General features: G+C 39.6%; 1 protein-coding gene and 1 pseudogene across 3 annotated transcripts in view; one reads left to right on the forward strand and one right to left on the reverse strand.

The window, feature by feature from the left end:
• Nucleotides 1-221: 221 nt before the first annotated feature.
• The window catches only part of TBC1D30 (TBC1 domain family member 30), a 78,253-nt gene continuing 54,753 nt past the window's right edge, over nt 222-23,721 (forward strand). For 2 of the 3 annotated variants that reach the window (XM_090273558.1, XM_090273560.1), the window contains exons 1-2: nt 222-896; nt 4,563-4,727. In XM_090273558.1, the coding sequence (XP_090129684.1) occupies nt 437-896; nt 4,563-4,727 (625 nt within the window). In that variant the 5' untranslated portion in view covers nt 222-436. The remainder of the gene's footprint in view (nt 897-4,562; nt 4,728-23,721) is intronic. The other variant, XM_090273559.1, reaches the window with a different exon arrangement.
• On the reverse strand, nt 20,183-21,121 carry LOC150012086 (developmental pluripotency-associated protein 2 pseudogene; annotated as a pseudogene).

Genomic DNA, 23,721 nt, shown 5'->3' on the forward strand with positions numbered 1-23,721 from the left:
CCCAGGTAGTGAAGAACGGAACTCCTGGCCTCTGCCTATTGATTGGCGTTCCGCACACTGCCGGGCGTTATTTCTGGCTGGTGGCTGAATGGGATGCAGGAGTTTCTCTTGTTCTGAGTTAAGTCACGTGCTTAAAAGTGGAGGTGCTGGCTGCCAGAGCGCCCTTCCCCCTCCGGCCGAAGTCTGGCCTCACCTACTGTAGGTGACCCCAGGGAGTACGGCGGTGTGGCCACCCCGCACTCCGCCCGGCTCAGAGCCCAGGGGCGGTGACTCTCATGCCCGCCCCGGGGAGGTTAGATGCCTGCGGGGTCCGGAGCCCCCTGGCGTCGCGCCCTGCCGAGGGCACCCCGCACGGGAGAGGCCGCGCCTCCTCCCGGAACTTGCAGGCGCGGCGGGGCGGGAGCTTAGGGAGCGGGGCTGCAGCGCGCTCGGGGCTATGGAGGTCCTTCCCACAGGCGGAGGCCGGATCCGATGCCCCGAGCCCGAGGCGAGGCCGGAGGACGTCGCGGAGGAAGCGGTTCCTGAAGTGCCCTGGGCTCCGTCCCTGCGGGGGGCGCCCCTGGCGGGGCTGCCGCGGGGTTCCCGGGATTCCTGGGAGGGCGAGGAGGACTCGGAGACCGCCGAGCCGCGGGGCGGTCGGACGAGCCGCACGGCGTCCTTGGTGAGCGGGCTGCTCACCGAGCTGTACAGCTGCACCGAGGAAGAGGAGGCGGCCGGCGGGGGCCGAGGGCCGGTGGGCCGCCAGTGGAGCCGCGACAGCCTCGATAGCTCCACCGAGGCCTCCGGCTCCGACGTGGTCCTGGGCGGGCGCGGCGGCGCCGGAGGCTCCCCTGTGCTGCAGGAGCTGCAGGAGCGGCCGAGCCAGCGGCTCCAGAGGCAGTACCTGCGGCAGAAAGGTGAGCGCCCGCGAGGGGAATCCTGGAGGGGAGGGGGCATGCCGGAGCCGGCCCCCGCCCAGGCTGTCCCGGCTCCGGCGGCCACCTGTGCGCACCCGTACAGGTACACAGTTTGCGTGGTCTCCTTTGATCTGCTGCGGGTGTCCACAGGGTCACGGATATATGACTAGGCGTATTTCTTGCCTCCCCACCCCCACCCCCCTCGGACCATCGAGGGGAGCATCAGTTGTTGGAGTGGTAGCTGTGGGCCCGCACCCTACCCCACGTGTTTGTGGAGTTTCAGAGCGGAGGGAGAATCTTAATTTCTAATTTCTCCAGAACAGCTGTGAGGACAGGTTTGGAGTTTCCGATAAGTGCATGTGAAGACCTAGAGGATTCCGGGAGAACAGAGGTGCCTGGGGCTTAAAAAAAAAAAAAAAAAAAAAAATTCCGCCCCAGGGTCACACCACTTAGTGTTTAGTGAGGCAGAATAATTCGATAATGCGGTTTCTAAGCAGAACATGTGAATGCCATTTCTGCCAAATGTCTGGTTTCTAGAAGCTCACTAGCTGGGCTTTTTATTAGTGGACGGATCTAGAGTGTTGGCATTATCACAATTTAACTGCTGGCTGGTACCTTCAAGCGGGAAAGGTCATTTAAAAACGGCATTGATTTTTGGGGTGGGGGAGCTAATTTGGTGTTTTTTTGTTTTCAGACTCTGATGCTGTGTCCTAATTGAGATCCCCCCCCCCCCCAACTGATCATAAGTAGCTTGCCTTTCAGGCACTAACACAATTATTACAGTTGTCTTTTTTAAAATAGATACATCAAGACCTCAATTTACAAAATGAGGTGAGGTGTGGAAAACATGCCAAACCACCACAACATTGCTTGAATGTCCTCGTGCTAAATTGCCAGGGGAGGGGGAAAAGAGAGAATGCATACTGTAGAATGATATCCCATTTCTTCTAATTGAAAAATCAAACTAGCTGTTGGCAGAAAACAAAACAAAAAAACTAACCGGAAAAAGAATAATTCTGTCTGCTTTATCAAATCTATGTAAACAGCGTTCAGCTTCCTCTTCTGGCTTCCTAGTGAAGATTATTTTCTAGGTTGATTGTTACAAATGACTTCCACCTTCCTCCTCCTTCCTGGGACTTTGCTGGAGATGTGCCATTTCATTTCATACAATTATCTGGCTGTTCTCGAAATGTCTGTTTATGCCTCGAGTTCTGTAGGGCAATCGTTCTTCCAAAATCCAACAAAATCAACTCTGAAGAATTATGATTTGGCGTTCTGTTTTTACAAGGATGTTTACATTTAATTACTGAGAAAATTTGGAGGATTAGTAATTTCCTTTTGGAAGAGGAAATTTGACAAGCTAATGTTTAAGGAAGTAACAGTCCAGTTTTGCAAGTGGATTACAGATCGGTGACCACTCCAGTGATAGATCATAAGACCTATAAAAATTTGTTTTACTCAAGTCTCTGTCTTATTGCATGGCTAGTTGCCTGGTAATTTTTTCTTGCAGTCAGCCCTATTGGAACAAGATGCCATATTATAATAGCTGTCTGCTTAATTTTACAGCTTGTTAGGTTACCTGATATTTTTCAGGGTCAAAAAATCTCTCAGCATAATACCTTGTAGGAGTCTCATAATGCAGATAACTTGTTTATTAATTTGTTCTTCTTTCAACAGAAAGAGATTTTGCTGTAGCATCCGTGTAGCAGCTATTTTAACATATTTAGCATGTGTGGGTCCTTTATTTATTTGAGGCACCAAAATGGTTTCTCAGGAAATCTAAGCTTTCGTCTCAGTGTTTTCATTTAGGGATGAACTTCAGCGTCAAAATGCTTGAGTTGATATCCTGCCACTGTTCCCTACTGACTGTGTGAACTCAGGCAAGCTATGTAACCTCTCTGTATCCTTTTCCTCACTTAGAAGTAGGGATAATAATAATAAAAATACCTACCTCAGAGGGTTGTAGTGAGAATTATGTAAGTTAATGTGTGTGAAGTGCTCACATTCCTTAGGGAGGAAATTGTCTGCTGTTATTTGATGATCTCATTTTTCCTATTTATTTAACACTGTGTTAGGAGTTGTAGCTGATACTGTGGGGCATACAAATATAAATAAAGACTTTATGCCTGTCGTCAGGGTGCTTATACACCCGCACATGATACTGTAAATTTCCAAACTCAGTTCTGAAGATTTTTCCCTGTCTTGGACAATATGTGTAATTCAGAGACCCACAGAGCTGTAGGTACCTTAAGAGTCACTGAAAATGATTCTTGTGGAAGAAAGTATAATTTAAATGCAAGATGATGATATTCCTACCCTGAGAAGGACAATTTTTAAACATTCAAAGAAAGGACATTTGCTCTCTTTGAAGGAATCTAAGAATGAAGAGCCTTTGATCTCCTCTGGGAGCTTGTCATATTCAATCATCCTTAGAATCCCAATAGTTTCATCTAACCTACGTGAGCTCTTATTTCCCATTGTATCCCATCGTGTTGGACCTCAAGGTGAGAGAAGTAACTGGTCTTTATTCTCTTCTTCATGGACATTCCTTATTCTTATTTTAGTGCTTATTTATATTGCTGTTTATGACCATTAGCATTTGTTTCTCAGAATAATCTTGTATTCTAAGCATAATTCGAGACTTGGAGCATTAACTTGCCTAAGATCACACAGATGGGTGGTTGGTACTAAGGAAGTTCTTGTTGACTCAAGGTCAAACGGCATTTTCCAGATGATGTGGTCAGCTACGACAACAGCTAAAGCACCCAAATGCACTTACACAAGACCCAAGGAGCTCCCTTTCTTGACCTCTGAAGTATTTTTATTAGTTTTGAACATTTCTTTTGTTCTCTTCTGATCCTCTCTGGGTTCTCCAAATACTTTTCAACATGAGTAGATCTGAACTCCACACAGGATCTCTAATGAGGGCCTAGCCAATGCCAACCAAGGCAATCCTTCCACTTACTATGGTGACAAATGATAATATCAGGAGTGACAAAACTCCCAAATTGTAATGATTATTCATATAAAGTTTGTGGACATTTCTGATTCCCAAGTCTTTTTTTTCACTTGTAGAAAACAGCTGTTGAGAATATTAGCTTTATGAGTGCAGAATTATTTTAAATTTATCTGTTTAAAGGAAATTTGTATATATTTGAAACCATTATTTTCACATTTATTTGCCTTAGACAATGTGGTAGTATTCTTCACTCTTAACTGATTGTTTACAAACAAAGGTGAATACCTTTAAAAACATTTGCTATCCACTATTAGATTTGTCATTGGTGTAACAGACTCAAAAGATTCTTTTCTTGCAACTTAGCCTCCGAACACATTGATACAAAATATACATGCCAGTTTTCAAGCAATGAAAGGCAACTTTGCAACCAGAGCTAAATATGGTAAAAGTAAGAGTCTTGCTTACATGTTACAGGATAAAATTGATTTTACAGTATTTATCTCATGGACAGAGAGGAAATGGATGAGTTATGTATTTTATCAGAATATCTTCGTGGAATAGGTGCATGTAGTTCTGGCTGCAAGCTCAGAATTTCTTGGTTTAAGTAGATGTTCTAGATAATTTGTCTTACACAGTTAGTATCACGTTGGCGTTTGTATTCCTCTCAGGGTATTTATTGCTCTATTTAAAATTTCCTTTTCTAATAGACACTAATGAACTGAAGATGATCCTTCGAGAGCTTAAGTACAGAATTGGCATTCAGTCGGCGAAGTTACTTCGGCAGCTGAAGCAGAAAGATAGGCTTGTGCATAAAGTGCAGAAGAACTGCGATGTTCTGACTGCGTGTCTGCAGGCCGTGTCGCAGAAGAGAAGTAAGTGCGGGAGTGGGGTTAGCCCTCATGCCACATGCGACTGGAATGTTAGTCGTTGTGTTTCTGAATCTGTTGAAAAGTTTTAAATGGAAACTTATCCTCTCAGAACTCAGAACCATGAATAACTGCTACAGCTTCCGACTTTTTCAGTTAAAATGTATGTTCCATGTCTGACATTATAAACTTAATTTTATTATTATAGATTTGCAGTAGTACTTCATTATGACTGGTTATTTTTACATGGTGCTAAATAATAACTAAAATCTTCATTTTAAAAACAGCATCAAATAGATGCAGCATAAAAGGCATGTCTTTGTTTTCTTATTCTCTTTGTGGTAATAAGTGGATTAAAAATTTGAAAGGAGACTCTTGTAACAGGATATTACAACTTGCTCTGAAACCTGAAAAGGACAAAATATTTTAATAAAGTAAACTCATCTAGTAGGTAATCCATTTATAACTAAGAGATGCATGGTTTGATTGAGTTAAAAATAGTTAAATTACTAATGCATGTCAAATACCTGATATAAAACCTTGTGAATTAATTTTACAATTCTCCATGCAATAGTTTTATGTTTTATTCTGCTAACATTTTCCTTTTTTTGTTTTGTATTTATTAACACGCAGCATGGCAGAACAGTATGTTCAGGTATGGTAAATATAGGCACCAATGAAGTATTTTGCTAAAAAACACCTGTGGCAGCTTTCTAGGTGCATGTGAAAGTTGCCTTTTCTTGTTCCTTTACTCTGTCACATTTTATGTGTAAAGTGACACCTCCTAGAGTTACTCTCTTAAATTCTAGATTAAGATGTATTTCTATTCATAAAGCAATTCTCAGGGCTTGGTTAGTTTCAGATAACATTAATGGCTTAAATTCTATTCTTATGTTTATTATTAAAAGACAGTAGTATGTTTTCTTCCTTCTTTTTTATTATAACACTGTTATCCCCAAATTATTATTCTTGATATCTACTAAATAAAGTTTCAATATAATCTGTATTAAATACAATGCTGCTTGATTATTATAATGATATAATGGCCCACAAAGAAACAGGAATTTGATTAAGTAGACTGTTTTTGAATAGAGTTTTTCCCAGAACCAATTGTTTGAAGTAGCTATTGAACGAGGGTATAGATATAGCTATAGATGTGTATATATCTATTCATAAAAAATTGACATGCATTATAAGCATTTCATATTTTTTCATGGATTCTAATTGATTCACAAGTGCCCAGTAAAAATATTATTATTTTCCTCTTTTCAACTGTGTTTTTACCTACCCATTATAGTTGTTTGTACCAGAAGTTAAAAACACAAAGAGGTAAATGCATGGAGTTTGGTTGTGTGGGAAAGTGTAAGTGGGGGATAAAGCCAGTGTCAGGTGACAGAGAGAAATGTCAGGCTAGCACAGGTTCATGGGCTAATAATTACCAGGAATTGATAATCATTTAGAACTTGAACTTACTTGCCTGATGAAAGGACCAGCATTAATGTCTTTTTAGAAAAATATATTCACAAGCACCAATTTAAATTGTAAATTGGTAAATGCACACTTCCCATGTATTTTAGGGTTTGTCTCTTTAATTCTAGACAGGGTTTTGTATTTCAGACAATATGGGGTTAATGGCTCTTTTCCATGGGAGTTCAGTTCTCACCTTGGTAAGAAGACTCTATTAAATAAACAATGTTTTTTGTTAAGAAATGGTGGTACATCAAAATGATCATTTTCATCATATGATACTATTTTAGGATGTAGATAGACAGTGTTAGAAATTTGACTAGGTAGGTTTTTTTTTGTTGTTGTTTTTTTAACCCCTTATTGATCTCCAGAGGTTAGATGGTTAGTGACTATATGCCTGATTCCAGTAGTTGCACTTTTGCCTCTTTCCTCAAGGTCCATTGATAACAAATACATTTAATTAGAGTTCTAAAGAATTGAGATTTTACTGTCACACTGAACTTTCATTTTAGTAGTGATTGGCGGTGATGCTTTCAAATACAACATACACATGCAAAAATCCAGATAACCTTCATTTTTCCCACATGGATTCAATGTTAATAGATCTTTCCATAAGTGACTTCCCTTTTCATAACATACTATGGAATAAAACCATTTTAGCATTTTATTAAAATGGATTATTTCCTGTTGATACACCAAAGGAGATATAATAATTTTGAAATAAGAAATCATAAATTAGTGTGGATTATGAACCAAAATAACTACATCATTTTAATATCTAACACAGATGATGTAACTGTTTAGACTTTATGGTTTCCTAACCAAGCCTTATGGTAGAATCCCTTTATTTTAAAACTGGGGTAGTAATAAGAAGAGCAGGATCAATATTTGCTTATAGAAGAGCAGATTTTCCCCTCATATTTAACCATTTAATATTAATAGTAAAATCAATGATAATAAGAATGGCAGCAGCTTTAACTGTTCATTACGTACATCCTTTCTGCCAAAATGTTGGCTTTATCTCTCATAGCAATTCCTAAAAGGTATGTATCTTTAGGCATGATTTGTTAGGAAACTGAGATTTCAGAAAGTTCAGTTTGCTAAGGTCGCACAGATGATAAGTGGTTCAGATGGAATTTGAACACCATAAATTGTCTCTTCACCATAAATTGTGACGTAAGGGGGTTCTACTTTTCTTAGCAATTAGATTGATACTTCTGTAATATTATTGGAATATAGGTGAAACAATAAGAAATATGTAACATGCATTGGGCATAATACAGTTTCACGTTTATGTATTCTGAATATGAGTCTTTGTGAGATATATGTTCTGCAAATACTGGCTCCACTTTCTTTTTATGGCTTGCATTTTCACTCTCCTAAGAGTGACATTTAATAAATAATAGTTCTTAGTTTTTATGAGGGGGGACCCTACGCCCCCCCAAAAAAACCCTGGAATTATTTTTTGGAGAAAGGGCCCCTTGTAGTACAGGCTTCCTCTGCTATGTGAGTGTTCTAGGAAGCCATCTGTATCAGTGTACCAGCTGGCGTTGTTGTGTGAGGCCATGTTTGGCTTCAGTGAATTGTTTTGAAGACCCTTTCATTTCATGATGGATGATTTATGAGCGCACCTGCCCACACCACGATGAGTGGTCAGCAGTATTTGACCAAAAACAGCATGACCCCTGTCCTCCACCCTCCCTGTTCACCCCATCTTGCCTCAAGCAACTCTTTTTTGTTTTCCCGGACGAAAAAGTTCTCAAAGGGAAATGTATTGCCGATGTGGAAGCAGTGAAACGAAAAATGACAGATGCACTAAAAGGCATCAAAATCGATGAGTTCAAAAACTGTTTTGAGCAGTGGGAAAAAATGTTTCGATAGGTGTATTGCTTTGATCAAATGGAAAATATTTTGAAGGTGACTGAAGTTTAAACATGTAAGAATAAATGCATATTTAAAAAAATAAATATTGAATAAATTCTGTTTGTTTTTTTGGTCTTTCCTCCTACATAGTTCAATTTATTAGTCTTTTAGCTTTTTGCAGGACTGGCTTCATGGATGTATGGCTGCGTAGTCACATAGGGCCCCATGATCAGTAGGGCCCCACACTTGGTTTAATGCTCTGCTCTTGCTTTCTTAAAGTTCTTTGTAATTTTTGAAGAAGGGGTCCCACAAATTGTGCGGCCAGTCCTGCCTTTGTAGTTGGTACTACTTCTATCCTGTTTAAGAAATCTTTTTTAAATATCAGACTCATGAAGAATTTCTTCCACATTATTTTCTAGAAGCTTTATTATTTTGTTTTCATATCTAGATATATGTCTACCTGGGATTGATTCAGTATGTTTGTGTGATATGAGACCATCCTTGTACCACTCTTTGGTGGTGCCATTGTTGTAAAAAGTCAGGTGTCCAATGTGTGTGGGTCTCTTTTTAGGCTCTTACTTTCTTTTATTTGTCTGTCCTTGAGCCAATACAACACTGTCTTACTTATTTCACTTTCTAATAATTCTTAATATTTGATAGTGTAGGTTCTTACACTTTGTTCTTCTTCAAGGTTTTTGGGTTATTATTGACTCATTGGGGGAGAATTGACAACTTTACAATGTTGGATCTTCCAATCTGTACATATGGTCTTTTAAAATTTATTTGAATAATATTTTACAGGTAGGTTTCTATGTAGAGGTCTTGCATATATATTTTACTACATTTATTCTTATGTAGTTAAGGTTTCTTGATGCTGTTTTAAATTGGTATTTTTTTTAAAAAATTAATTTTCTCTTTGTTCCTAGTACATAAAAATATGGTAGTTCTTGCATATTGTTCTTATATCCAGTAATCTTTTTCTCTTTTTGATTCTAATAATTTATCTGTAAATTATTTTGCATGTTTCTAAGTATATAATCTTTAGCATTTGTGAATGCTGTCAGTTTTATGGATTTCTTTACCATTCTTTAATTTCTTTTTCTTGTCTGATGCACTGACTAGGATCTGTAATGGGATGAAAATTTTTGTTTTATGTTCAAAGTAAGAGGGAAAGATTTTTTTCATTGTCTCACCATTAAATACAATGCTTCTGAAATGTTTTCTGTAGAAATCCTTTATCAAATTAAATAATTTCTCTTCAATTTGCTAAGATCATGAATTTTTATCATATACTTATTGGTGTATTGAGATAATATGTTGAATTTTATATATTTTATTGAATGTTAAAACATCTTTGCATTTTGGAAAATTTCTAAACATATATGTCTATTTATATAATCTGCTAATATTTTGTTTAGGATTTTTATGGCTATGTGATGAGTGATATTAACCTGTAATTTTCCCTACTTGTAATGCTCTTGTCAGGATATGAGAGCCTCATAAAGGAAGTTACAGAGTGTGCCCTTCTTTTCCACTCTTTGGGAGAGATTGTGTAAGACTGGAATATTATTTCTTTCATGTTTGGTAGAATTCACTGGCGTAACACTTGGGTCTGATGCTTTCTTTGTAGGAAGGTTTTAAATTGTGGATTCAACTTTAAGCAAAAATAATTATAGGGTTAGTCGTGTTTTCTATTTCTTCTTGTATTAGCTTTGGTAACTTACATAGAATTTGCCTATTTCACATAGGCATAATATTTTGGGGGTTCCTTTAGTGTTTCAGGATAATAAAACAATTTAACTGATTTAAAGAGGAATTTACTTACTACTTAGTATAGAATGTATCACCATAAAGAAGAGTATTCTAATAAATCTATTAAATAATAATAAAGATCTGTGTGTGTGGATATCTGCGTATCAAGATTGAATAATAAATATCACTGTTATGTAAGAAGTCTGCATGCACCTCCCTGGTTGAAATCTCCTCTCTCTGCCACATTTATATTAATATTCCCTTGCTTTTCTCAGTAGTTTTTCCATCTCCTGGGTATATTCCAAAACAACATGTAGTTTTGAAAAACTGAGTAGCAAGCCCAACCCTAATTGTGTAGAGTAAGGGTAATGTTGTCTTGTTAAATAAAAGCTCTCAAAAGGTAAATAGTCTCTGGGTCACAGAGTCTGAGGTTGAGTTGCCCTGAGAATGCACAGGGACCTCCATCTGGGAGAGCCAGGGGCAAGGTTATGAATGAGTACTGTGGCATCTGCCAGTACTAGTAGCTGAAGGATCAGCTAGGTTGGGGGAGTGACCTGCTTTGTATTTTTTATTCAAAGCTCACCATGACCTTGCTTTTGCTCTCGGAAATAGGTCAAAGCAGAACACTTTTGTGGGCATGGAGAGGAAGGGAGAGCAGGCATTTCATTAGCATGCCATGAGATAAGCACAGATGGGTCTGTCCCAGCTCTCCTGGGCATTCAGTCCTCCTGTTAGAAACATGGCCCAATAGCAGGAGGCCTCTTTTGTTGACTACTATGGATACAAGTGTTGCTCCAGCCACAGTGCTCCAGTCTGGACTGTTTGTGCTGCTCAGGGAAGGGTCTTCTGACCTCCTGCCTGGACAGTGAAGGCTTGCGGGGGTAAGACCCAGGGTCTCAGACTGCAGTGTGCACTTGGTCACTGAATCCCTCTGTTTTAGGTAAGCTGGTTTTCCAGCAACTCTCTGTTTTAACCCTCTTAAAAAATGAGATCTTCAAACTTGCAGGGATAGGAGAGGCGTAAGTGATTGTCCAAACTCATGAAGTAGAGGAGAGGATCTAGGGAGCCAACTTTTTCCAGTTATCTCCGATTCTCCTTATTAAGCCTCCTTAAGAGCCACTGCCTGTCTCTGAGTTGCTTATTGACTGTGTGGTATAATAGAGGCGGGATTTTAGCTTTCCCATGACAATTTGGGACTTGGCTTTCTTAGGTCTGCAAAGTCAATTTCTTCTTGTCTATATGCTTCTTCAGCTTCAAAATTCTATTCCTGGTGTCTCTGCTTCTTTTTTCTGCCTGGTCTTTGTGCGTGATAAACAAAAATGGCTTTCCTGTATTTTTAGTGTGGTTTTGGTAGGGACCAAAATTAGATGAAATTTTTTTTTTCAATTTTACTTCTTAACCCAGATGTGCATATTCCTTATACACAAGTTCATTTATTTTGATAGATGAAAAGAAGTTAGCATTTTTTCCAGCCTTATTGCAATATACTTGACATACAAAGACGTTAGCGTTTAGATTAAAACAGAATTGCCTTAAACTTGGACCTTGGTTGCAGAATTGTGAATTTTGTCACAAATTAGTTAATATTGATAACAGATTTAGGTATGTTTTTGATATATAATTAGGAGCTTGGTGTGCCCTGAAGTAACTTACTTAGTAAGAATATGACTAAGTGAAAGAAACTTGATCATAATTGCTTATAATGTATTTTAGCAATAGTTTTCTCTCATTATCTTAAAACTAGTGTCTTGTAACTGAGTTACTTTTCCATTTTTGTCATACTCATTCTTATGTATACTGTACACTTGTGTATTATTTGAAAGTGCAGTAATAGTTTTTGAACCTCTAACTCCTGAGAGATTCTCGTGGCTCTGAGGAAAACATGTTTCTTGTCGCCTCATTACAAAGAAAACTGAGTTTTAGGGGAGAAATATGAATCTCAAAGTCATAATAATTTAAAACTAGAAGAGAACTTAAACCTAATTTCTGCTTACTCCCAACCAATGGGCGATCGGAGTACCAGCGTGGCTGAAACTCACTCAGCTGGTTGGTGACTCAGGCAAGACTTCCCCGCTTGGTGCTCTTGCTGTTATGACAAAAGAAAGTTCAGTCTGCATCCAGCAGGGGGAACTCTCTTTCTCTTTTAAGCTTTCCCAAGAACTGTTAAATTCACAGGGCGTGAATCTTGGTTCGGCCGGTTCTAGATGTGAGATTTCATGCAACTTCCTTAACGCCCCTGTGCTTCAGTTTTCTCATCAGTAAAAAAAGGGGGTGATGATGATAGTACCTACTTCATAGGGTCATTGTGAGAACCGAGTGAAATAAAGTACATATATAAAATGCTTAGAACGGTGTCTGGCTATAGTATTTACTCTTATTGCCACTCTTACTGTTGTGGGGAGGTTCAGAGGCTGCCTTTTCCACCAGCATTTGCTTAGTTCCCTTTTTAAGGCAACTGTGAAGGTTGCTGGGGCTCATCACATTAAAAAGAAATCAGTGGGCCCTGACTGGGTAGTTGAGTCAGTTAGTGTTGTCCCAATACTCCAAGGTTGCAGGTTTGACCCCTGGTCAGGGCACATACATGAAGCAACCAATGAATGCATAAATAAGTGGAACAAGACAGCAATGTTTCTCTTTCTCTGTCTCTTCCTCCCTGTTCTCTAAAAATATAAATAAATAAATTAATTAAAAGAAAAAAAAGTACTGGGATGGAATTATTTGAGGAGGAAATATTGAATAATCGCAATTAGGGATTTTATAATGTATAAACTCTTTGGGAAAGGGTAGCTTACTCTTCTTCAATAACATGCAAGGAGATTGCTGCTCCTCTCTGTTTCACTTGAGAAGATGATATGTAATCATGTTTTTTGGACACACATTATATGTCAAAGCAGGTAACTGTCTGTGTGTACAAAGGGCAGTAGGAGCAGAGAACCAGCAAAATCCTCCTTGAAGCAGGAAGCATTTCAAAGAAGAACTAGGATTAGAAGAATGACTGAAATGCTCGAATGATTGAAAGGAGTGAAGGAGGGCTGGGAAGACATTCCAGGCAGAGATAATGATGCAGACGCGGTGAGAGATCAGGTTTGGAGGACACTTCTAATTATCTAGTATTACCGGATGCAGCATTGGATGCGGGAGGGAAGTGGCAGGAGTTGAGGCTGAAACTTTTACATTGTATCCTTTAGCACCATCGCTGAGCACTAGAGTGGCACAGTTGGATTTGCCATGTTTCAGAGGTCATTTTGGCAGCAGGTTGGTGAGGGTGAGTGGATGTGAGGATTATCACGAGGAGGCTGATGGGGCAAACCTGTAGAATTACTGGGTTAAGGAGCTCTGGGAATGGAGAGAAGGTAATGAATGAGATAGGAGGGAGGTAAGATTGGATTGGATTGGAATGGATTGGATTGGATTGGGAGGGGTGTATGGGAAGAGGAGGAGTCTGAGGAGAGTTGAGGGCTTGGGGAAGGCATGGGAGGGGCTAGGAAGTGCTTACAGCTGAGCTCCTCCCTCAAGAGACCCACACAGGCCTGCTAGCGAGGAAAGAGCACTGGAAGATAGAGCCGCAAAGGAGAGTAGTGTTGAAGAAGCTGTGCAGGACAGAGAAGAGTTTCAAAGAGGTACGGATTTTGCTTCTATAGAACAATTCTCAAGAACTATAGAAAGCACATGCGCATGCATCTGTAATTACTGTAGAGAAGTCAAATAGGAAAAGAAAAGGGCATTGGATTTTTGCCGTTTTAAAATGATATGAGAGGAATTTCTGTTTCCATCAAGTGGTGGAGACAAGCCTCATTACATTTGGTTTATACAGCAAGGGTGTGATATTCTTTCCAAAGGTTTTTGGTGATGAGATGGGATGAGGACTAGGCTTGTTCTGCCTTCACTGTATAGAGGAATTGATGAATCTTTTCTCTCTCTGAGACCCACCATTTCCTATCCTGACTTCTGTAAGAACACCAATAATATTTTATTATATTTGTTTCCTTTTTTATTGTGGTAATTTGCCTCTTATACCATTAGACATAGATCTTCTGGGGAAAGGGCTGAATCGCTTATCTTTTTATTTTCAGTATCTATTACAGTAGATACTTGGCATTATAGTCAAGCTCATTGAATGTTGGCTGGCTGGCTGGACAGCTGGGCATGTAGGTGAATGGAGATCGGATTACAGTCACTGTGTGTGTGCACATGTGAGGCAGGTAGCTTGGAGATGGAAGTAAGAAAGACTGGCTAGAACAGACTCAGAGCTTGTGAACAACAGTACATATTTGGTATCATCACTTTGATAAATAGAAAAGGGATTGATTGGGAAGGAACGGCATCAGGACTTCTGAAATTGGAACTTTTTAGTTAGTACATGTGCAGGAATTTTGAGATATCTTAGAACTTTGGATCTAGAGGAAACCTCAGCATTAATCTAGCATAAACTGCCTGTTGAACACAGGATACCAGTGTATGTGAATTGCCTTCCTAGCTAGATCGAAAGCCATGTGAGAGTTTGGTTATTTGGCAAGTACACATTTATTTATCGATAGTGTTAATACAGTCTTACCTCTACATGAAGGTGTAGTGAGTAGAGAAAATTAGGTTGTATCATTCTTATTAGAAAGAAAATCTGAAAGATTATTGGGAAATGTATGTTTCAGGCAGCAGGAGAATAGCAAAGACAAATAATTCATCTGTGTTGTCTATAGAATACCTCCTTAACAGCATTGTGGAATTTTACTTACTCAATCCCAGATATGCATCTGACCCTATCTCCCTCCCTAAATCGCAGGAGGTTTTTTCCTACCAGCTCCTTGGCATTTTTGTCATAGTTTTTACTGTCAATGGATTATATGCCTTTGAGCAATAATGTAATGTCTTTTTTTTTTTTTTTTTGATGGCATGAACAAGTAGGTGTTTGTAATGAACTCTGTATAGAAATTATTTTGATATCTTTGTTGGAAAATAATAGTTTCTAATAAATGCTCATCATAGCTCATGCCTAGCCTTTTGGAAAAAGCTTTTTTTGGTTCTGTGCAATAGTGCCTTTTTTAAAAAAGGTTTTATTTACTTATTCTTAGGGGGAAGGGAGAGAGAAAGGGAGAGAAACAGTTACTGGGGGACTTGGCCACAACCCAGGCAGGTGCCCTGAGCCAGTATCAAACCAGCAACCTTTAGCATTGCCAGACGACACCCAACCAACTGAGCCACGCTGGTCAGGGCCAGTATTGCCTTTATAATACCATTTGCGGAAAGGTGCGTTCCAGGACATGGTCACTAAGGCAACATGGAAGTTTGTCACCGACCTGAAGTCTCTCCTAGAAGGGTTTTGACATGCATGAAAGTTATTATAGTTGGAGAGCTTGTTTTTTTTGCATATTTAGGTCCCCCAGCCGAAGGGAAGAGACAGAAAGGGTCTCCTTCGCACATTTGGCTGCCATTACTCAGGATGGCCAGCAGAGGGCAGGCTTGCTGCTTTCTCTGATTTGAGCCTTGGAATGACTTCTTCCTGCCTGTCTGCCCCTGATGTCCAGCAGTTTTCTGATTTGTCAGATGACACAGTTTCTAAAATCAGTTATGTAATATATTTAAAAACTAGTGGAAAAGAGCTGCAAGGTAATTTCCTTGTTTTCTCCATACATATTGACTCTTTGGGGGCAAATCTCTTTTAGCTCACATAGATTGCCCTCTTTGAGCTTTTTCTGCCCTAATTCTAAGATCACCCACAAAGAAGGTATAAGGTGACTCAATTCTTAACCCTAGTAAAGTGGGGAGGTTCGTGGTCTTCAGGTGATGGGTGATGATTTTTGAAATATACCGTATTTTTCACACTATAAGATGAACCTGACCATAAGATGCACCTAGGTTTAGAGGAGGAAAACAAGAAAAAAAAATATTCTGAACCAAATGGTGTACTAAAATATTTAATAAAATATAACAATTATATTTCAACCATGTAAAGTGAACCGCAGTCAACAGCGGTATTAAGAACCATCATCACTGTCATTAACAAATGAGGAGAGACTTTAAGGTTCAAGTACTCTTCTAGTTTTCTGGGAACTCCAAGAACTCATAATCGCTAGTGTTAGAATTTATGAAGCTCAGTTGCTCACAATCACTCATATCACTTTCTGTCCTATCTTCATACTGACCAGGTGCCTTGAGATTCAGCAATAAAGTGGAACATTTGAGCATCCCCAGGCGTTTCGCTTGGGCCCACTGCTCCCTCTTCTAACAGCTGTTGCTACAGCTGACAGGTCAGGTAATATACATCATGGTCTGTGACGCAATATTCACTCCATAAGATACATAGACATTTCCCCCCCACTTTTGGGGGGATAAAAAGTGCGTCTTATGGGGCAAAAGATTATGGTAATTAACATACAATATTAGTTTTAGGTGATGTTTGTATGTATTGCAAAATGATCACCGCAGTAAATCTAGTTAATATGCATCACCACACATAATTACAGATGATTCTTAGACGAACATTAAAGAGGCTTCTTATGTTTGATTCCCACATCAAGATCCACAGTGCTGTAGCACTCCTACAGAAGACATGGACTTTGGTGTAGCTGAACTGTCTTTACATATCCACATTAATAGACTTTTGTTGTTGTTCTTGGAAAGATTTGACAATAATAATCCTCCCTTTTAGAGGAGGAGCTGCATTTGCAAACAGTGTTGGGCTGTGAGTTCAGGAGTCCTGGATTCAGTTTTTAATACTATCGGTTTTTCTGCAAATCATCCTGTTTGCCTTTGTTTTCCCGTTTGTGAGCACAGTATTCTTCCCAGGGACTTACTGGTGACACTTCTTCAGGGTGTTTCATTGAGAAAAATGTTTCCTTTTTCAAAGTTTTAGTCACTTTTTGAGTGGGAGGATTCATCTAATCAGAAAACATAACATTTCCTCGGAAATGACCACTGAGCTCTGCCATCCCAGCCTGACCATGTTTTTATTTTGTTGCAATTTTATCCTTTTATGTGAGTGGAAGTTGAACAATGAGCAGGTGTCTCTGTTATAGTCATTGCTAACAACCAGCCCCTCCTGTGGGGGGTGGTTTAAATTGTAAAATTCGTTTCACCCGTGTGGACCAGCCAGCTCCAGTATCCAGTGGTATCCATGTCCTCTACATGGACGGCTGGAATTGGGCTCTCTGAAACTTCCCCGTTAAGTTAATGCTCCTTGCACTTGAATTTCAGTCTGTATTTTCTTTGAAACCATATCTAGAGTATGTGGCAGTGCTGTGAATATAGTTAGGGAATGCGAGCCTCAGAGTGATTAAATGACTTGACTGATTTTTCCAGTAAATCAACCTAATTCTCCTCTCAATTCATAGAACGATGAAATTTGAGATTCTTGGGGATCATCTAGTCCAGGGCACTCATTTTACAGATGAGGAAGTTGAAGGCTCAGAAGGGTTAAATAAAATGTTTACAACCCCCAGACACCCATTAGGGTGGCTCCTATCAAAAACAAAACAAAACAAAATAAAATAAAAAGTGTTGGCCAGAATGTGGAAAAGATCCTTGCACGCTGTTGGTGGGAAACTAAAATAATGCTGCTGCTAAGGAAAATGGTATTGCAGTTTCTCAGAAATAAAAAGTAGAATTACCACACGATCTAGCAATTCTATTTCTAGGTGTATACACCAGGGAATTCAAAGCAGGGTCTTGAAAAGATATTTGTACACTGATGTTAATAGCAACATTATTCACAGTAGCCAAAGGGTATAAGCAACCCAAGTGTCCCTTACGGCTGAATGGATCAATAAAGTGTGGTATATTCCCACAGTGGAATATTATTCAGCCCTAAAAAGGCAGGAAATTCTGACACATCCTACAACATGGATGAACCTAGAGGACGTTATGCTAAGTGAAATAGTCCAGTCACAAAAAGACAAATACTATATGACATACTTAGAGTGGTCAAATTCATAGAGGCAGTAGGAAGAATGGCAGTTGTCAGGGATTGGGGGAGGGAGGAGTAGGGATTTTTTCTTTAATGGGCAGAGAGTTTTTGTTTGGTGAGAGAAAAAGAATTCTGGAGATGATTGCACAACAGTTTGAATGTACTTAAACTGTTAATATTGTAGATTTTGTTATGTGTATTTTAATACACACACACACACATGATGTTTATGGTCACATGGGTACTTTGTGCTGCATTTCCTCTCAACTCCCTATTCTGTGCTTGTGTTCATATGCTATTCATGGCATTCTTTCAAAAAAATTAATCATAGATCAAAAGCTATAGCATCCTTCCCCAATGGGTTTGTCATCATCCAGAAAAATAATTTTCATAGCTGATGCTCTTCTGGAAAGTACTTTTGGCCACTTCGTCTGAATTAGGTGCTCACTTTCTTCAGGGTCATCCTGGCTATGTGGAATTGTTATATTCTGCTTCCTGGTTTGCAGCTTGCCCTGGACTGTGCCTGGCTGGTCTCCATAGTCCCACTGTCTGTCTAGCTCATTGCTTGTACGGAATAGGTGCTCGAAAATGTTTGCCGAAAGATGAACTAGATCTTGGAAGACACTGCTATAAGAGAGACATTCAAAACCGACACCAGTTGCTGATCTGTAAAGCTCTGGCTTTTTTTAAAAAAGAATATCTCTTATTTTTTATTGTAGTAAAATACACATAAACTTTGCCATTGTAATCGTTTTTAAGTGTATAGTTTAGTGGTATTAAGTACATTCATGTTGTGCGACCTTTAGAGCTCTTTTCATCTTGTAAAACTGAAACTCTGCGCCCATTAAACAATGACTCCCCATTCTTCTCTCTCCCCAGCCCCTGGCAACCACCATTCATTCAGTGTTTGTTCTTTTGTGATGGCTTATTTTGCTCAACATAATGTTCAAGGTTCATTCACGTTGTCAGAATGTGTCCGAATGTTTTTCCTTTTTAAGGCTGAATAATATCCCACTGTGTGTGTGTACCATATTTTGTTTATCCATTTACTGGTCAATGGATAGTTGGGTTGCTCCCGCCCATTGGCTGTTGTGAATAATGCTGCTGTGAACGTGGGGTGGCTCTGACTTTTAAACAAGGCAGGGATGTCCTGTGCCTTCCATCCAGCGCCACCAAAAACACCCCCCAAAAACATAACTTTAATACCCTGAATTCTTCATAGTCTTCGTCTTGCATTAGTTTTCTCCATCCATATATTTTTATCTTATTCCAGTCTCTGCAGCTTTGATCTTATGACTTGTTTTCCTCATTCCAACCTGCTTCTAAGGCTTCCCTCTGCTTCTGAGATGCATACCTGCCCCCTTGTGTGTGCTTTTGGATCAATAATGCTACAGGCCCAGTCTGAAGACTTGCTTCTGTACCTCATAGTGTTTGGGATCTTGCGATAGAACATCTTCCCTTCCCTTTTCCTTCTTCATTTTCTTCTCCCTCCCAGTCTTTAACTTGCACTTTTCCAGCTATTCCCATCAGAGAAAGGAAGATTCACTGGCAGCAGTCCTCCCATCATTAAGCCCCTCCCTGTCCTTCGCTCCCTGCCCCATCCATCTCCCATGATCACAAGGCCTTGGAGAAGTGAGAAGTGACCTCCTAGACAACCAACAGCACAATGTATCCCCCACTCCCAACAGCCCTTGTTCGTAGATCTGGGTGGGGGAAGGGGTGAGGGTGGACTGTGCAGTCAGTTGTCACAAGCTCTCTTTTTCTTACTCCTTCCTTCACTTCACAATAAATTCGTTCCTTCTCTGTTGTTCTTCGAAGTATCACTGGCATCAGACTGGTTTCAGCGTAACGTGGAGGAAAGCTGCAGCCTGGAAGGAAACAAGAAATGACTGATGATTGAATTGAGTCTTAGACAATATTGTTTTAAAATGTTATTTGGCTTTTCTTTCCCTTGGAATTTCTCCTTGACAATCTTTTCCTTTAGGCTCTAGTGACCTATTTTAGAACTCAACTATCCTTACTGTTAAGAAGCCAGAGGCTTAGGAGCTAGAAGGTTAACCTGCATCCCTGCCCTACCCCAATTTTTCCCTCACAGAAGACTCAGTTATGGGTAAGTTTGCTGCCTGCAGCACCCCTCCCTGTAGTTCCACCTCACCAGGATGAGGCCAGGCAGGAGGGTGGAAGCATTCACAACATTTCTTTTTGACTAAAGTTTGTTTCCAATCAAACTGTACACCAAATTTTGAAATGCGAGGATTGGCCGTACAGCAAGGGAGCATCTGTAGCGCTGAGTCATTGCACCAACGCTGCCACGTCAGGAAGTCGTTAATGAGATTTTTTCCACTGTGTGTGATATTGTGTAAGAGTTTGCAAACATGTTTTTAAAAGTCTGAGCAATTTTTTTTTTTTTTTTTTTTTTTTTTAGCTGTGAGCATTCTAACATTTATTCTTAATTGAGACACGACCTATCCAAAAGAAATTATGTGGGTATTCTCAAACGAGGTTTCTTCTTTTTCTGTATTTTAATTAATCTTTTCATCATCCTTTTATTCTTCTTAACACATTCAGGGCATAACATATGACCTTCTAGGTCTGAGGATGGGAAAGTGCAGGCCGGTAACAGGAGGAGAGAGATCACCCTGTTGGGAGTGTCAGGCACCCAGGCCTGACTGGCATGGAACTGCAGACGAACCCACCCCTCTTTGTCCGCCAGGAGAGGTCTGCCATAAACCACACACCACCTGACATAAGATATTTGCAGCCGAGAGTTCTCAGCAGAAATAGGAATGGAACATGAATTCACAACCTTAGATTGCGTGGCTCTTGCAGTAATTCTTGACCATGGTGCCAACATGGCCTCCTGAGCTGAAGTTATCACTTCAACTGTATTGGTCCCTTTCTCTCTCGTACTCACCTTACAACTTCTGTCACTCCTTGTTCTCTTGGTCACCATCTTGCGTTTCATCGGACATGGCTGCATTGTGGCCTCCTGTGTGTTTCAGCAATACTCTATGCTGTTTCCATATTGCTCACTCGCTTGTTTTTCTTTAAATGAAGCATGTTCCTCAACCTCATATAAATCTCTTATTTTCTTGCCTTCGGTACTCAAACTAATTTGTTGGCACCAATTCCACAAAGTGTCACGATGCACTTTATTAATTGAAGGCAAAATGGTTGGCAAGGGAAGAATTGGTTTGGGGCAAACTTTGAATTGTTTATTCACTTGAGGAAGATAAACTGTATTGTTTGTCCTAGGCATTTTCAGGTTGGCTCCTGAGATTGAAGAAATGCTTGGTTCCATTTGATGTTCTTCATTACGTTTCTCATTACCTGGAACCAATGGGAGAATCACACTTTCTTCATTTAATTTATCTTCAAAGAAATCCTTTTCGTTGCTATCCAAACTTGAGTTTGGCATTTCTAGGAACCTCAGAGGACGGCAGAGCCAGTGGTGTTGAGGATACTTGCAGTTTACTCCTTTTAGCCTCATCTGGGCAATTGGGTTTTAGTCATCTCAGATGTTATCCTAACCCTGAGACGTTGATTATGACAGCTGCTCTCTGCACAAGAGGGTACACAACAATGGCAGAGAGATTATTCAGAACTGATTATCCCCTGTGTTCGTTTCATTCAACATTTTCTCTCTACGGAGAGGGTCTTTGGTTTGCTGGTTTCTCAGCTAATTAACCAGCTTCCTGTTTCCCATTTTACATTTGGCAAATTATGTTTAGAGGCAAATCATAGCTGTAGTTTCGTGGGGAACTTCAAGGTGGCCAGATTTTTTCCTGGATGCATTGTAGGGTGGGTTGATGCAGAAGGACATGCCCCATGAAGTCTGCAGCAAGCCCATCTCTCTGTGAGCCCTAATGAACTGCATGCCCTGCCACGTATCATAGAAGACAGTAGCTGGTCTTCTGTAGTCCTCGCTTAAGAACGTCACTCATTTGCTCTGGCATCATGGAACTTTTTTGTTAACTGGCTGTGCTGAGCCGACCTGGTTGAAGTCATTTATTATCTCTACCATTATCTTGTTTATTTCAATAGGTATGTAATATAAGGGGAGAAATATATACAATTTGAGGAAATGACGGACATTTTATTTACTTGGTAACATAAATGGGGCTGTGACCAAGTCTCCATTCCAAGTTTCTAAAATGTTTTTGATCCTACTCAGATAAAAAACACCTGGTTATATTTTATTGACTTAGTAGATAGAGTGTGGCTTTAGAGTGAGACACCTGGGTTCAAATCCCAACTCCATTGCTTATTAGTTGTATGATGTTGGGGAAGTTACTTAACCTTTTGGTTTGTTTGCTCATTCATTCATTCATTCCTTGTTTCCTTCCTTCATGAATTAAAAAATCAGAGAAGTACAAGGAAAAATACAATAAATTCCCATATTCCCACGACTCAAGGTTAGCTATTTGTATTTGACTGGATTTTCTCTTAGACATTTTTCCCTACGCCTAGTTAAAAACAACTCCAATAATATATGTGTACACTCTTCCTTTATTCCCCATTGCTTGGAAACAATATTTACCTTGTTGGGTTAAAACGAGATAAGATAATTAAAGCACCTGGCCCAGAGACTAATCCACAGTAGACAGTTGGTTGCATGGTCATTGCTGCTACTAGCTATTCTCCTCTTGTGCTTGCTTCTTTAATTGTACATCTCCATGAGAAAATATAATCCCGGCAAATTGATGAATGCATAAAAATGATTTTTTTTTGACAAGCTGTTTCTCCTTCTCGGAAGTATTTGCACCCCCCAACTTAAGGAATTGGTGTTACTACATGGAGGAGTATAGAATACACCGTAAAACTTATTTATATTGCAAATAATGAAAATGTATTGAAAGACCAGAACTTTCTAATAAAGGATGGGCTACATTTGGAAAACTCTTTAAAGTAAAGTGATTGAACCCAATTTAAGAATATTTTATGCATTATTTAAAAAGCTATAATGTTGGAGAAATAGAAAGATTGAGAATAAAATTGCTTACTTAAACTCTGCTGTGAAAGATTGATTTCATGCTTGTGGTGATCTTGCAGAGCAAGCTTCTGTCAGATAATTAATGCTGGGGTTTTATTAATTTATGAAGAGCAGGGAAGGACTAGTTTGTCTTTATTGAAGCAAGTTCTCTCCATGTATCATGTTAAAAAAAATCAAGATGATGAAAAATGTGAACAACTTGTCAATTTAAATGAATGTTCCTCTTTATAGGCTTCTTAAACTGGTTTTGCACTAAAATCTCTATGCCATAATGAGTGGTAGCATAATTAAAGGGCATCAAAGCTAGCGTGACCAGGTAGCATTGTTTGTAATCTGTGACAATGTTGATATGTCTTCTGCCCTTTAAAACGTAGTCTAAGTGAATTTAATACTATAAATGATATAATAGGTATGACCTATACAAGTATGCCTCAGTGACATTATAGGTTGGGGTCCAGACCACCACAATGGGCAAACTGTACTCTTTTTGCTTGTAAAGGGTCTTGTCTTCAATTTGTAAAAAAAAAAATGCAACATCTGGGAAACACAGTAAAGTGAAGCCCAGTAAAATGAGGTGTGCCTGTAGAGAGGGTACTGGGCCAGATAGTGCAGTAAGTGCATCACCTGTGTCATTCCATCCTTAGAATAATCCCTCTGAAGTAGGTACTTTGAGCACCTCATTTATGAACGAGGAAACTGAGACAATTAACTTACCCGAGTTAAAATAGCTAACCTGGTGGAGCCAGGTTTCAAATCCTGCAGCTGATTCTAGACTCGGTGATTTTTAGCTACTCCACTATGTTGACTGCCATTGTAGCTAGAATTTCAAGAGTATCTCTTACCTGATAAGTAGAGCAAATATGTGATATTTTGATCCTCATATATTTTGGAAACTTGCCAGGAAAACTAAGCTAGTATTGATTTTTTTTTTTTGTACATTGCACAAACGTCTGTCAAAATAACTTCATAAACACATTTGCTCACTTCTCTTGTAGTTGAATAAAAAGCCCCTTTTTGGAGAATGG

The sequence above is a fragment of the Furipterus horrens genome, unplaced genomic scaffold (assembly GCF_987537825.1).
Source record: "Furipterus horrens unplaced genomic scaffold, mFurHor1.1.pri manual_scaffold_4, whole genome shotgun sequence".
Taxonomy (NCBI): domain Eukaryota; kingdom Metazoa; phylum Chordata; class Mammalia; order Chiroptera; family Furipteridae; genus Furipterus; species Furipterus horrens.